The sequence below is a fragment of the Hypanus sabinus genome, chromosome 15, assembly GCF_030144855.1.
Source record: "Hypanus sabinus isolate sHypSab1 chromosome 15, sHypSab1.hap1, whole genome shotgun sequence".
In the NCBI taxonomy this organism is placed as follows: domain Eukaryota; kingdom Metazoa; phylum Chordata; class Chondrichthyes; order Myliobatiformes; family Dasyatidae; genus Hypanus; species Hypanus sabinus.
In genome coordinates, this window is record NC_082720.1 from 85,698,232 (window position 1) to 85,712,381 (window position 14,150).

General features: G+C 43.7%; 1 protein-coding gene across 1 annotated transcript; it reads right to left on the bottom strand.

The window, feature by feature from the left end:
- Positions 1-8,259: 8,259 nt before the first annotated feature.
- slc35a4 (solute carrier family 35 member A4) lies at positions 8,260-14,042 on the bottom strand. Its single transcript, XM_059990652.1, has one exon. The coding sequence runs from the start codon at positions 14,032-14,034 to the stop codon at positions 13,063-13,065; it is 972 nt and encodes a 323-aa protein (XP_059846635.1). The 5' UTR covers positions 14,035-14,042; the 3' UTR covers positions 8,260-13,062.
- Between the last annotated feature and the right edge of the window lie 108 nt (positions 14,043-14,150).

Consider the following 14,150-nt stretch of genomic DNA (forward strand, 5'->3'; position numbering starts at 1 on the left):
TCATCAACATCATCATTGTCATGGCAAACAGTTATGCTCCCTCAGGGTTAAACCGAAACTGGAACATAAAGGCACAGTGGCTCCTAGTCAGTATTTGTGAATATTTTGCTGCAAGTTCTGCTGTAAGTGTTGGTAAATAGAGGACCCTTGTCTCTCAATACAGTTTTAAAATTATATAACAGGATATAAAGCGATCATCCTTCCAAATGTACTTACTTAATGCCAGTTATGCTCATGGAATTCAGGGCAGCAATAAAGCTGCTCCATCTCTGTCTGTACTTGGCCATCATCTCTATTGTACCCCAGGTGTGTTTCAGAGTCCTCATTTCTGCCTCTGCAGTACGGCCTCAAGTTGTCTTTGGTCTCTCGTGTTTCCTCTGCCCTTCGGGGATGATGGAGTTGATCTCTTCTCATCACGTACCCAATCCATCTCCAACATTCCTCCTGATGATTCAGAATCGGATTTAATATCACCAGCATATGTCACCAAATTTGACTTAGTGGCAGCACTGCAATGCAATACATGATAAATATAGGAAGAAAATAAAAAAGTAAATCAATTATAGTAAGATATATATAGAGAGAAAATAGTTACATTAAAAATGGTGCAAAAACAGATTAAAAAAACTGAGGTAGTTTTCTTGGGTTCAATGTTCATTTAGAAATCAGATGGCAGAGGGGAAGAACTGTTCCTGAATTGCTGATTGTGGCCATGTCTCTTTGATGATACAAAAGGAGCAGGGCGTGGTTGGAGATCTTTCTTGGCCAGAAAATATGGAGGATCTTCGGAGGCTCGTGGTGTGAAATGATGACAGCTTGGCAGGGTGGCTCTCTGTCATGCGCCAGCATTCTGACCCGTACAAGAGTGTGTATAGAGCACAGCTCTGGGTACAGCTTCACCTTGGTGTGGGCACTGTACTTGGCTGATCCCCATTTGTCGCACACCTTCCAAATGCAAACACATTTAAATTGCTGTACATGACCCTCCTCCCAACCTGATTCATTTGATTCCATTTCCTTTCATTATTTGTAGAACATAGACCAATACAGCACAGTACAGGCCCTTCAGCTGCATAGCCCTCCCACATAGTCTTTCTTTCATCTGTGTGTCTATATGAGTCTCTTAAATGTTTTTAATGTAGCTGTCTCTACCACCATCCCTGGCAGTGCATTGCAACTCCTCTGACATTCCCTTTATACTTCCCTCCAATCTCCTTAAAATTATGCCCCCTCATATTATCAATTTCTGCACTAAAAGACTCTGGTTGACCACTATCTATCCTCTTGTCATCTTGTATAACTCTATCAAGTCACCTCTCACCCTGTCTACTATCTAGATTCTCATGGCATGATCATTTATCTGGATTGCTCCATGGGAGAGGGGTGTTGAAGCGTAGTCACTGGGTCCCTTGCAGGGGAAGTCAACAGGTTTTCAGGTACTGAGTGGATGTGGGGTTGGATTATGGTAGAGCTGTGCCATGCTAATTGCTGGCAATGACTAACCCCAGATGCAAAGGAATGGCAGACTCCATCATGGTGAGGACTAGCAAAAAGCCAAAACCAAGTGCGGAGAAAGGGCAGACTCTGTCACGGTGAGTGTTGGCAACAACCAAGATGCATTTGGTAAAAGCAACAATAGTGCAGACTATTATCTAAACGGGGAGATGGTTCAAACATCAGAGGTGCAGAGGGACTTAACAGTCCTTGTGCAAGACTCCCAGAAGGTTAATTTGCAGGTTGAGTCTGTGGTAAAGAAAGCAGATGCAATGTTGGCATTTATTGTAAGGGAAATAGAATATAAAAACAAGGAGATAATGCTGACAACAACACACACAAAATGCTGGTGGAACACAGCAGGCCAGGCAGCATCTATAGGGAGAAACACTGTCGATGTTTAGGGCCGACCCTTTGCCAGGACTAACCAAAAGGAAAGATAGTAAGAGATTTGAAAGTAGTGGGAGGAGGGGGAAATGTGAAATGATAGGAGAAGACCGGAGGGGGTGGGATGAAGCTGAGAGCTGGAAAGGTGATTGGCGAAAGTGATACAGAGCTGGAGAAGGGAAAGGATCATGGGACGGGAGGCCTCAGGAGAAAGAGAGGAGGGGGGAGCACCAGAGGGAGATGGAGAACAGGCAAACAACTAAATATGTCAGGGATGGGGTAAGAAGGGGAGGAGGGGCATTAACAGAAGTTAGAGAAGTCAATGTTCATGCCATCAGGTTGGAGGCTACCCAGCTGGTATATAAGGTGTTGTTCTTCCAACCTGAGTTTGGATTCATTTTGACAGTAGAGGAGGCCATGGATAGACATATCAGAATGGGAATGGGACGTGGAATTAAAATGTGTGGCCACTGGGAGATCCTGCTTTTTCTGGCAGACCGAGTGTAGGTGTTCAGCAAAACGGTCTCCCAGTCTGTGTCGGGTCTCACCAATATATAAAAGGCCACACCGTGAGCACCGGACGCAGTATACCACACCAGCCGACTCACAGGTGAAGTGTCGCCTCACCTGGAAGGACTGTCTGGGGCCCTGAATGGTGGTGAGGGAAGAAGTGTAAGGGCAGGTGTAGCACTTGTTCCGTTTACAAGGATAAGTGCCAGGAGGGAGATCGGTGGGAAGGGACGAGTGGACAAGGGAGTCGCGTAGGGAGCGATCCCCGCGAAGAGCAGAAGGGGGGGAGGGGAAAATGTGTTTGGTAGTGGGATCCCGTTGGAGGTGGCGGAATTTGGCAGATCTTAGATGGTGGCGAGGAGCTGTGAGGGACTGAGGTAGATCCGCTGGTTGAGTGGTGTTGCATCATTAGTAATAGCAAGGAATTGATTACAGACTTCAGGGAGGGAAAGGACACAGACAAGTCCTCATCGAGGTGTCAGCGGTGGAAAGGGGCAAGTTCTTCAAGTTCCTGGGTGTCAACATCTGAGGATCTGTGCTTGGCCCAATATATTGATACACTCATGAAGGAAACATTTCAGCAGTATACCTAATTAGGAGTTCTAGGAGATTTGGTATATCAGTAAAGACTCTAGCAAGTTTCTACGGATGTACCATGGCGGGTCTTCTGGCTGGTTGCATCACCATCTTGTGTGGAGGCTCTGAGGCACATGAATACAATACTGCAGGGCGTTGTACACTCAGCCAGCTCCACCGTAAGCACGTACAAAGACATCTCCAAAAGACAGTGCCTCAAGAAGGCAGCATTCATCATTAGAGATCCTCATCTATTCCTATTACTGCCATCGGGGGGAGGTACGGGAGCCTAAAAACCCACATTTGTAAGCTCCTCCCTCCGCCAACAGATCTCTGAATGGCCCATTAACACAACAACGCAACTTCACCACTTTGCTCTCTTTTTGCAATATTTATTTTTTAAATACTTTCTATTGTGCCATTGTGTATTGTGCACTACTGCTTCTGCAAAACAACACCCAATCACCAGGTTCAGAAACCATTACTACCCATCAAGCCACTCCCTTTCGAACCAGAGTGGATAACTTCACCTCAACACTGAACTGATTCCTCAACACATGGACTCACTTTAGGACTGTGCAACTTGTGTTTTTGATATTTATTCATTATTAGTATCATTATTTTCTATTTTTTCACTTGTACATTATTGTCTTTTGCACGTTGGTTGTATGTCTCTGTTGTGTGAGGTTATCATTGATTCTATCGTGTTTCTTTGTATTTACTATGAATGCCCACAAGAAAATGAGTCTCGGGGCTGGAATAGTGACATATATCTACTTTGAAAAGAAATTTACTTGGAACTTTGAGTTGTCAATGAGAATGAACCTGGGTTTGATTTTGACACCTCCTGATGTGGTCAATATCAGATTTTTATCTGAGGAGATTCCTGCCAACACCTCATTAATCTGGCAACGTAAATGCAATCTGTTCTTTAAATGTATTTGGCACTTTGTGCCTTTATCAATGACATTTAGACACACCACACAAAATGCTAGAGGAACTCAGCAGATCAGGCAGCATCTATGGAGAGGAATAAACAATTGATGTTTCAGGCCAAGACCCCTTATCAGGACATATTGATTTGATCACAAATCAGTGACCAGATTTCATTAGGAAATTGAGTCCTGATGAGAGGTCTCTGCCTAAAACTTTGACTGTTCTTTCCTCTCTCTTCATCAGATCTTATCCCAAAATTTTAAATGCTTATTCCTCTCAATAGATGCTGACTGACCTGCTGGGTTCCTCCAGTATTTTGTGCATGAGTTCTATGGATTTTCAGCCTCTGCAGAATCTCTTGTTTATGGATTTCTTTGTCTTTATGTATTATAGTGTCAAATGGATGGGTGGTTAGCAAATGATCAGTTATCTCCATCACTGAATGGCTCAATGAGCTGAAGTGCCTCTTCCACTCTCACTTCCTGTATTTTGTAACATCTCGCACTGGACAGCAGGTGGTGCTATTTTGACCTTTTGTATCAATGCACGAGAAATTAGATGTCAGGCCCACTGTAAAGTGGATAAGGCAGTCAAGTTCAACAGGGACAAAACAGTGACTCAGCAAACCCTGAGGTTTCTGGGTTCCACTCCTTCCGATAAATGCAAAGCTTTTGCTGAGTGCACAAAAAGTATTTTGAGGAATGAGACAAGTTAACTTGGAAGAGAGGAGTATACAGTGAGGGCTGTTAGAGCTATTCAAAAGAATGAAGCGTCAAGACAGAGTAGATAGAAAACCAATTCCTATTGGTCCAGGGGGTCACGGACAGCATGAAGGTGATTCGCAAAGGAGCGAAAACAACTCTAGCACAAGAGTTTCTTCAGATGCTGGGAATTCAGAGTAACACATACAAAATGTTGGAGGAAAGCAGCAAGCCAGGCAGCATCTATTGAAAAGAGTAAGCAGCTGAAGTTTCAGATTGAGACCCTTCATCAGGTCCTGATGGAAGGAATTCCTTCCGTGTTTTGGTGAGTGAAGTTTTCCACTCTCGTTCAGGAGCCTGATGGTTGAAGGGTAATAGTTCCTGAACCCGATGGTGTGGGACCTAAGACTCCTGTACATCCTTCATGATGGCACCTATACAGAGGAATGACGATTTGATGTTTCAGGCAGGGACCCTTCATTGGGACTCGTTTCCATTGATGTCGCATGACCTGCTGAGTTCCTCCAGCGTTTTGTGTGTGTGTTACTCTTAGACTGACATTGGAAGTTTTGATTTGCTTCTGTGGCTGGTTAGACTAAAAACATGGTGTACGAGCAGAATTAGGCCATTTGACCCATTGAGCATGCTCCACTCTTTCATCATGGCTGATTCATTATCCCTCTCAACCCTATTCTCCTGTCTTCTTCCCGTAGCCTTTGATGCCCTTATTATTAAGAACCAATCAAACTCCATTTTAAATATTCATATGTTATTATTATGTAGTCATATATGGCAATGAATTCCACAGATTTATCACCACCTGGCTAAAGAAATGCCTCCTCTTCTCTTTTCTAAATGGACATCTTATGCTGAATCTGTGCCCTCTGGCTCTAGACTTTCCTACTATAGGAAGCATACTTCCCATATGCACTATATCTAGGCCTTTCAATAATTGATACTCTCAATGAGATTCCCCCTCATTCTTCTAAACTCCAGTGAGTACAGAGCCATCAAATGCTCCTCATACAGTTAAAGCCTGTGAGTAATGATTGAGCCACTATCGGTTATAGTATTCAGGGGGAGGATGGTTAATATCAGTCTGTGTGCCTGTGGTGGGGAGAACAAAGGCAGATTTTAGGGAGAAGACTAGGAGTGAATGGCTCTTGCATAAAACTGGGAAGGAATTGATGGGCTGTAACGATTCTGTGAATCTGAAATACCGGTTGGTATGTTTTTGTTGGAAACATTTGGAGATTACTTGATAAGTGTGATTCTGCATTGAGTGGAGAAATAATGGCATTAGTGAATAAATTCTTCTTGGGCGTCCATCTGGGTACAGGTGTTGATTGTAACCAATGTTACAATGAAAAATTCCACCATATTCATCATCTCTGATGTCTAGGCACATCTAGTCCGGTGGTATATACACCCCCATTGTCCATCCCTCCTGATTGATTAGTCCTCATCTGTTCGGGTTTCCACTGTCCCACGTTGCTTACAATCGAATTCCAGTTCTGACTTAGAGCGAGATCTTCTTGTTTGTTAAAATCCTTTTCTATTTTTATATCAATGGCTTCCTTCACCAGGTGGTCCCAAAAACCATTGCAGTTTTGTGCCATCAAAGTCAAACCTGTGGCCATTGCAAATGCAGTGTTCTGCCAATGACGATTTCTCTAGGTAACCCAAATAAATACACCTTCAATGCTTCTTGGTACTGTTATGAATGTACCACAGCTCTGAGGGGCCGAATGGGCGGGAGCAGCCCCCTCCTTCTGGAGAATCGCAAGATCACTATTAATTCGGGTCTCGGACCCAGGAAGTGAGAGACAATGCAACGGTTTTGGCCATTGTTCTTAGAGGCACCTGTGTGACGTGCATGTCCCTGCTACGTGACAGCTACCATGGATATGGACACCCTCGGGCAATGTGGGGGTGGGGATTGCATCACCCTACTTTGATGGACATCTACAACTCTGCAAGTCAAGTTAAAAGGGGACTACAGGAGACAGTACCCCAGCGACGCACCAGAAGGACACCCTCGCTCAGTGCTCCCGTGGCTGGAAGCCACTCAACGCCACGTGCGCTCCTAACTCCTTTGCCTGGGGAGCGGGTGGCTGATAATACCGAGAAGGACTTTGAACTAACAACGGGGAAACAACGTTCCCCTGATTTTATGGAGTGGCTTCATAAAGACCCGGGCAAGTTTTTTTTTCGTTTTTCACCGATCCCTCTAAAACACGTGAAACCCAACGATTCCCCGAAAGGCTAAAGTCTGCAGACTTCTGAGTGGCTTTTATATTTCCAATGGACAATATATTATCCCTTAGACAACAGTCGAGATTACTTCTTAACGATGATTATTACTATACCCGCGCTTTAGATTGAGTATTGACGACGTGCATTATCTGAATGTTTGTAGTAACCTTACTTTTGTGCCCCTTTATAAATAAAAATATTTGAAAATAGTGACATCAGACTTCAATGGACCTCTCTATCTTTGCTGGTAAGTTATCCAGTTATGGGATACGTAACAGTACGTGTTTCAACCATGCACCCTGTCTAGTCAATTTACACTGCCCCACATTCACAAGAAATCCTGTAAATGCCAGCTGTCCTGAGTCCCAAGTCGTCTCTGACCTGCACAAGCTGTGATGTGAGCTTCCCTCTGGGTTTGTGGATGGTATTAATCTGGAATTTTTCCAGGATACTGGCGATCCTGCCCGAAACCATGGAAATACGGGGAAGACAGGTGTGAGTAACTGGTTCTTCCTCATTAGGTTTCCTGATTTTTCCCATCAGCCCTCTTAAGGGTCCTATTGACTTCCTTCACTTTGTAGCCATTCTGTAGTAATGTCGTGTGTAATTGTCTTATTTTCTCAGGGAGACCCTCTGGGTCTGAAATACTTTCAGCATGGTCAATCAAAGTAGAAAGAATCGTACCTCATTGGGAGACATGATGGCAACTGTTATAAGATCAGAAGACCTTAAGACATTGGACTGTTTAATTATAATGGGCCCCTTTTGTTTTTCTTTACCATCCTTTAGTTAAGACTCATAAATATCATTCCTTTAGTCGTATGCAGTGTGCTGTTTCGTGGCAGCAGGTTGTAACATGGCAGCAGATTACACAGCATCCACACAAACCGGTGTTTGGGGTGGGAGATTCATCTCAATCTCACAGTATAATGACACCAGAGTGTGTATTCCCTAGACTCACGCAGCCAAGGAAACCAGCGAGGTTTCATGTGTACATACCCAAGACTTTTGCACAGTACTGTACATACTAGTCCCTGATACAGTAATGTTAGCAACTACAGAACTGTTATGGGCTATATATGTTTTGTCATCTGAATGATTGTTGGTACTATGTTCTGTACCTTGACCCCAGAGGAACACTATTCATTTAGGTGTTGCAATGTACAGTTGACTGATGACTGACAATTAAACTTGAACTTGCAAAACAAATTCCAATGTATTGAAAAGTCCATTCTAACCAATAGCTGGGTGTGGGTGTGAGGGAATGAAATGACACATTTATCCAACACTCAGACCATTCACTGACATCCACCCTTGAATTCAACACTCTAAACTACGTAACCTCTGAGTCATGTGCCAGTCAATAAATCAGAGTAAATAACACTCAGTCTCTAGGCTCTGCTTCATAAAATATCTTTATTTCATAACGTAACACATCATCATGTAGATATAGTACCCTTGTACCAGGTTCAGAATTTTAGTGACTGATACCAAAACAGGCAAATGGATTTTCCTTTAAGAAATTTTCCCAAAGTCGTCACTGACAACCTTCAAATAAAACGGGAATCTTGCATCAGCAGCAACTACAACTAAAAACCACTGTCTGCTCTGCTATTCCGGTCTTTGTGAAGAATTACAAACTTAAGTGTCTGGGTGAGAGCAGAACTCCAATTTCCAAAGACCATAGTCTGTTCAGAGCTCAGTGCAAGGAATACAAAGTGGAACTGTTTAGATCAGCACCATAAACTTTTATCCTGTTCAGAGGAAGCTGAGTGCTTCAGTGGAAGAGCTCCAAGAACCATCTGTACTGTCACTTTGTCTGTCTGCACCACACTTTCTCTGTAACTGTAACACTATAGTCAGCATTGTTTTCTTTTTTGTACTGCCTTCTGTACTAACTTTTTGAACTTTTGCTTTGAATCAAACTCGAGATTTTGCGGATTTTGGAAATCTTAAGAAACACACACAAAATGCTGGAGGAACTCAGCAAGATGCTGTCTGACTTGAGTTCCTTCAGCATTTTGTCTGCATTGTGTAAACACCTTAAAATAATTTTGTTTACATTGAAAATACATGTTTGTAATTCTATAATTGCACATTTTATTCCATATCCATACTTTATAAATGTTGAATTTTTTTTTGCATGTTGCACCAACATACATTAAATTCTTAAAACAGTGGATTTTGATTAATTGGGCCATTGGTTAATAAGGCAGCCACTTGGGACAACTCTTAAAGAACAAAAATGGAGAAAATTGGCTTTGTTTATTTGGAACATTATGCTGTTTCATTGGGACAGAAGATTGTTGCCAGTTTCTAACTAACATCAGTCACGTGCACTTGTGTGGTCACGGTGCTGAGAGAGAACAGTTAGAAACTGCATCAGTGTGCACTTGTGTTCAAGAAGCAGAGATTTTTGTCACTGATGATCAACGGGAAATAAGCAAGACAATTCAGAACTGTCTTGCTCACCATGATTTCAGTCTTGGAAGCAACTGGGAGTAAAAACGAAACGATTTCATTACTTCAAGTTAGGAATTATGATGAATTTATAGGTATAGTGGAAATTAGTTGGAAGCTGTCTTTGATAACATTGTATGAAGGCAGTTCATTATCTACACTGTGTCTGCATTGCTTTTGCTCATTTACACTCAAAAGAACGTACACTGGCTGAATTCCTCTCAATAACTAATACGAATGAATAGTTTTATAGTACTGTAGAAGCACTGATAGTGTTCCAATTTGCTCTGTATTTCATTTAAATACATAATTTGTTATTCAGTTAAATGGTAGTTTGTACTTTTTCTACCTTTTTAACAATTTCCATGAAACCAGCTAATTGGGGTAGCCATTAAATTGGGCCAAAACGTCCTGGTCCAGATGTGACCCAATTAACCAGAATGCATTGTAAATGTGAATGTACATGTGAATAAAGTTGACCCTTGATCAGTTCTGCACAGCAAACCAAACCAAAAAAAAACTTTTCCCTGTCTCTCGGTACATGTGACAATAATAAAGCAATAAGAGAGACCAAAGTTTCCTCAAGGTCGAAACACTGTTGGCTGAGATTGCAAAAGTGGTTGATAAGCTATGGATCAGTTCAGATTTTACTTAGAATTAATAAGTACAGATCTATACTACAGATTCAGAGCACGTTGGACCACAGAAGTTATTGGACTAGAATTACCTGTACCAACAGTAATAAAATGAAGGTGCATTTAGGAAGAGATCCTAATAACAGCAGCATCAGATTTCATTAAGCTGTGCACTGAACAGCCTGTATGCACGCGCATTCACTCACTCACTCACTCACAGAACTCAGCATCTACTGAGGAATAAACAGTCAACATTTTGGGCAGAGATCCTTCAGCAGGACTGGAAAGGACAGGGGAAGATGCCAAAATACCTTTCCTGTCCTGATGAAGGGTCTTGGTTGAAACGCTATTTATTTCTTTCCATAGATATTGCCCGATCTGCTGTGTTTCTCCAGCATCACGTGTGTTGCTCTTGATTTCCAGTATCTGCAGAATCTCATGTTTAGCAAATAACCTGTACCCTTAATGGCAGGACTAGTAACTTAGTGTTCTCCCAGGCCGCAGGAAGCAGAAATCAATTTGTCCCATTTCTGTGTCACATTGTTGGAGAAGAGTGTAATAACAAAAAAAAATCCAGGCACCGATTTAAAATCCTTTATAGAGAAATCCAGTCTCTAACTTTTATCGGGAATTTATTTAAAACTTAAAATTAAAAACCACATAAGTATGTTTAAAAACTAATTGGCAACCAAGAAATTTGGAAAAAAAACACTTGCATTGTTTTCATTAAGTTATGTAATAAAGGCACAAATTGTCTGAAAGCTGGAAAATGGTTTCAACATCACTGAAGAACCATGGTTCCCTTCACTCCACTGATTATGGGCTGTGGGGGTGGTACAGAATGAGAACCCCACCTCAATCTCTGCACCTCCCGCTCTCTTGAACACAAGACTTAAACTTCCCAAGTGCAATGCTGGCACTAAAGGCCACTTAGTTTGGGATGTAATATTGAAATGTTTATGACATTGGTGGAAGCCTAATTGGAAGGGGGTTTCATATCAGAGATCTTTAAGACACAGTCAGGTCTCTGATGTGAAACTTTGCACAAAAGCTGCTTGACCAGTTGAGTATTCCAGTCTTGGATCAGAGGCTGAAGTGTCTTATCCAGCCACATTACAGATTCCCACTGGGAAGATGAAACAATAAAAAAAAAAGCAATGGACGGGTGAGCTTTTGACACAAGATACTGCTACTTCAGCCTAGAGCAGGGGTTCCCAACCTTTTTCAATGTCATGGACAAATACAATTAAGCTAGGCTGGGAACCTCTGGCCTAGAAAGAGTTAAAACAGCAGTTGCAACAGCACTTAAAATTGTCACACACCTTTAAGATTGTGACAGGCATTTAACCCTGAATATTGCAACAGCTTTTCAAATAACACATCTCTATTCAGCAAAAAGCCACATATATATTTCCTCTATATTCCAAATAATCATTAATACAATGCTTCATTTGCATATATTTGAATACTAATAACATCACTGAAGAAAAATAATAGGTGACAGATCAAGGAGTTACTTTTTTTCCAGCAAGTTCATTCACAATATGTAAACACAAGTAGTTCCCGTACAGGATCCAAGATGCTGCCGAGATGGCGGTTGTCTATGATGTGGTCACATCAACACAGCGAGGAGTAATCTGGGGCATGATTATGGATCGACAAGAAAGACAAATTTGCTGTAAGTTTCCAACCCAGTCAGCACCTTAAATAAAAGACTTTGGTTTTGCTGGTGATACCGAAACAAGCTCAGAAATTAAAGTAGAGCAGGGAGATCAGAAGACAGTCTGTGCAGCTAATATCACTGGGGAGCATTCTACCTGGCCTGAGGGTGGGATCGGTCTTTAATGACAATAACCTGACTATGTGAAGTGTAACATCTGGACACAATCAGCCTTGCACCGATGACCTCCAAAAACTGACTCCTGAGGCGAAACCACATTCTAGAAGAGCTGAAGGGCCTGTTTCTTACTCTAGTGCCTCTGTGGCAAAGAGGTTAACTTATCTTATATTTTATTGTCTCATAAGATTTGGAGGCTTTTGAGAGGGTGCAGAGGAAATTTACCAGGAAGCTGCCTGAACTAGAGGGCATGTCTTATGAGGACAGACCGAGTGAGCTGGGGTTTTTCTCTTTGTTGTGAAGGAGGCTGAGAGGTGAGTTGATAAAGGTGTACAAGATCATAAGAAGCATAGATAGAGAGCACAGCCAGAGACTTTCTCGCAGGGTGGAAATGGCTAATAAATGGGCGACAATTTTAAGGTTTTTTGTATAGGTTAGTAGGTTGGCACAGCCTCGTGAGCCAAAGGGTTCTATGTGGTAATTGTGGCACATTTACAAAGGACCCTCTCACTCCAGTAGTACGTGGACTAGCTTACAACAAAGTCAAGCAAGGAAGGCTATGTTTGACTGACCAGACGTGCTCCCCATACACAGGCTAAGATACAACAGCTTTGAGATGCTATCAGATCCATTTTGAGTAGATGAAGACCCTGACAACATTGCTCTCACAGAAGAATGGAAAGCCAAGGCAACAACCTAGGCAGAAATCTGGTTTAAAAATTGGGGAGAAATCTTTTCTATGGTCACATATCCCAACCATGAGAATTTATTTAGATAGTGTGGAACAGTCCCTTCCAGCACAACGAGCTGTGCTGACCAGCAGCCCACCGACTTAACCCTAGTCTAACCACTGGACAAAATACATTGACCAATTAACCTACTAACTGACAAGTCTTTAGACTGTGGGAAGAACATACAGACAATGCCCCAATTTAACTGTGACACCCTGAGCTACAACAGCATTGTGCTAACCATTATAATCCCGTGGCACCCACATCTAAGGATGATGAGTTTTGGTGTAGTACCTTATGCCCAGAGTTCAACAGCTCCTGAAGACACGGAGCAGAATTCGGTCATTTGGCCCATTAACTGCTCCAACACGGCTGATTTACTATCCCTCTCAACTCCAAAGTAGATAAGAATAGAATTTGAGAAGCAGAGAGCTAAGGTGCCCTTGTTAATTGCGTTTAGTGTGGGCAGGTGAAAGCCCAACTTTTCTGTAAACATTGAAGTGAGGGAACAGATTGAGATGAAAAGCTCTCGGCTGGTGCTACCCAATATTGTAGTAGAGATGAATAGCCACGCAGATCAGGGCTGCGGCTACATAGAACAAGGGGGTGAGCTCCACGCGGAACAGGGCGACAGAGAGCCCCGCGTTAACCAACATGGAGCAGGAGATCACGAAGAGGCGGGTGATGCCGCTGCCGTGCTTCATGATGACGGACATGAGGAGCCCGTTCAGGGCCTGAGAGGCCACAATGAGGGCAACCCATGGCGAGAAGCCCTGGAAGAAGCCAGCGTCCGCCTGGGAGGAGGCCAGGTGCGCTGCCGCATTGGCAGCCACCCCGAAAGCGTACAGGAAGAAGTTCTGCAGGCTGAGAGGCAGTGGCTGTGACTTCAGTGCCCACTCGGTCCAGGCTGCAGAGAGACCGGACACAGTACAGTACAGGGCACAGTAAGTGGCACCCAGAGGAGTGAGGTAGGGGTGAAGGGGTCCCAGGGACTCCCGGTCATCATGTCGACGGATGGAGCCAGCGTGACAGGCACCAGCTGCTGTCAGGAGCAACAGCGCCAGCCAGCGGCGGGGCGAGAGACGCTGGCGCAGGAGGAGGCCGCAGAAGGTGGCGGTGGCCACGATCTTGAGGTTACCCAGAACCTGAAAGGTGATGGGGTCCATCTGCTGCTGCATGTGGACTGCCAGGTTGTTGTTGATGGCGTAGAGGGCGGCAGGCAGGGCGAAGGGGACAGCAGCCATTAAGGACGCAGAGGCAGAGAGCGGGAGTGGTAGGGAGCGGCCGTGGGAAAGGAGGAGGCCGACAGCTGATGCACACAGTTTGACCAGCTCGGTCAGCACCACGACGGATGAGCTGCTGAAGGGGACCTCCGACCCCACCTTGCACAGGGTGAGCAGGGGGGCATGAGAGCCGTAGGCCAGTGCAGACAGCAGTAGTGCCAACGCCCAGTATAGCTGTCTTCTCAGCCGGCCTCTGTCAGTGGCAGCAGCATCCTCCCATGACTCCATCCCCTTCCCCCTAGACAGAGGCCTGCCAGGACTGTTAAACACTTGAAAGCAAATGCCAACGGGTGCTATAGAGTAGGAATGAGGCCAGCCAAGTACCCGTCTTTCAGAGTCAATGT

What these genes read in the sequence shown, in the direction of transcription:
- slc35a4 (XM_059990652.1), bottom strand. Translation starts at nt 14,034, where the DNA reads ATGGAGTCATGGGAGGATGCTGCTGCCACTGACAGAGGCCGGCTGAGA.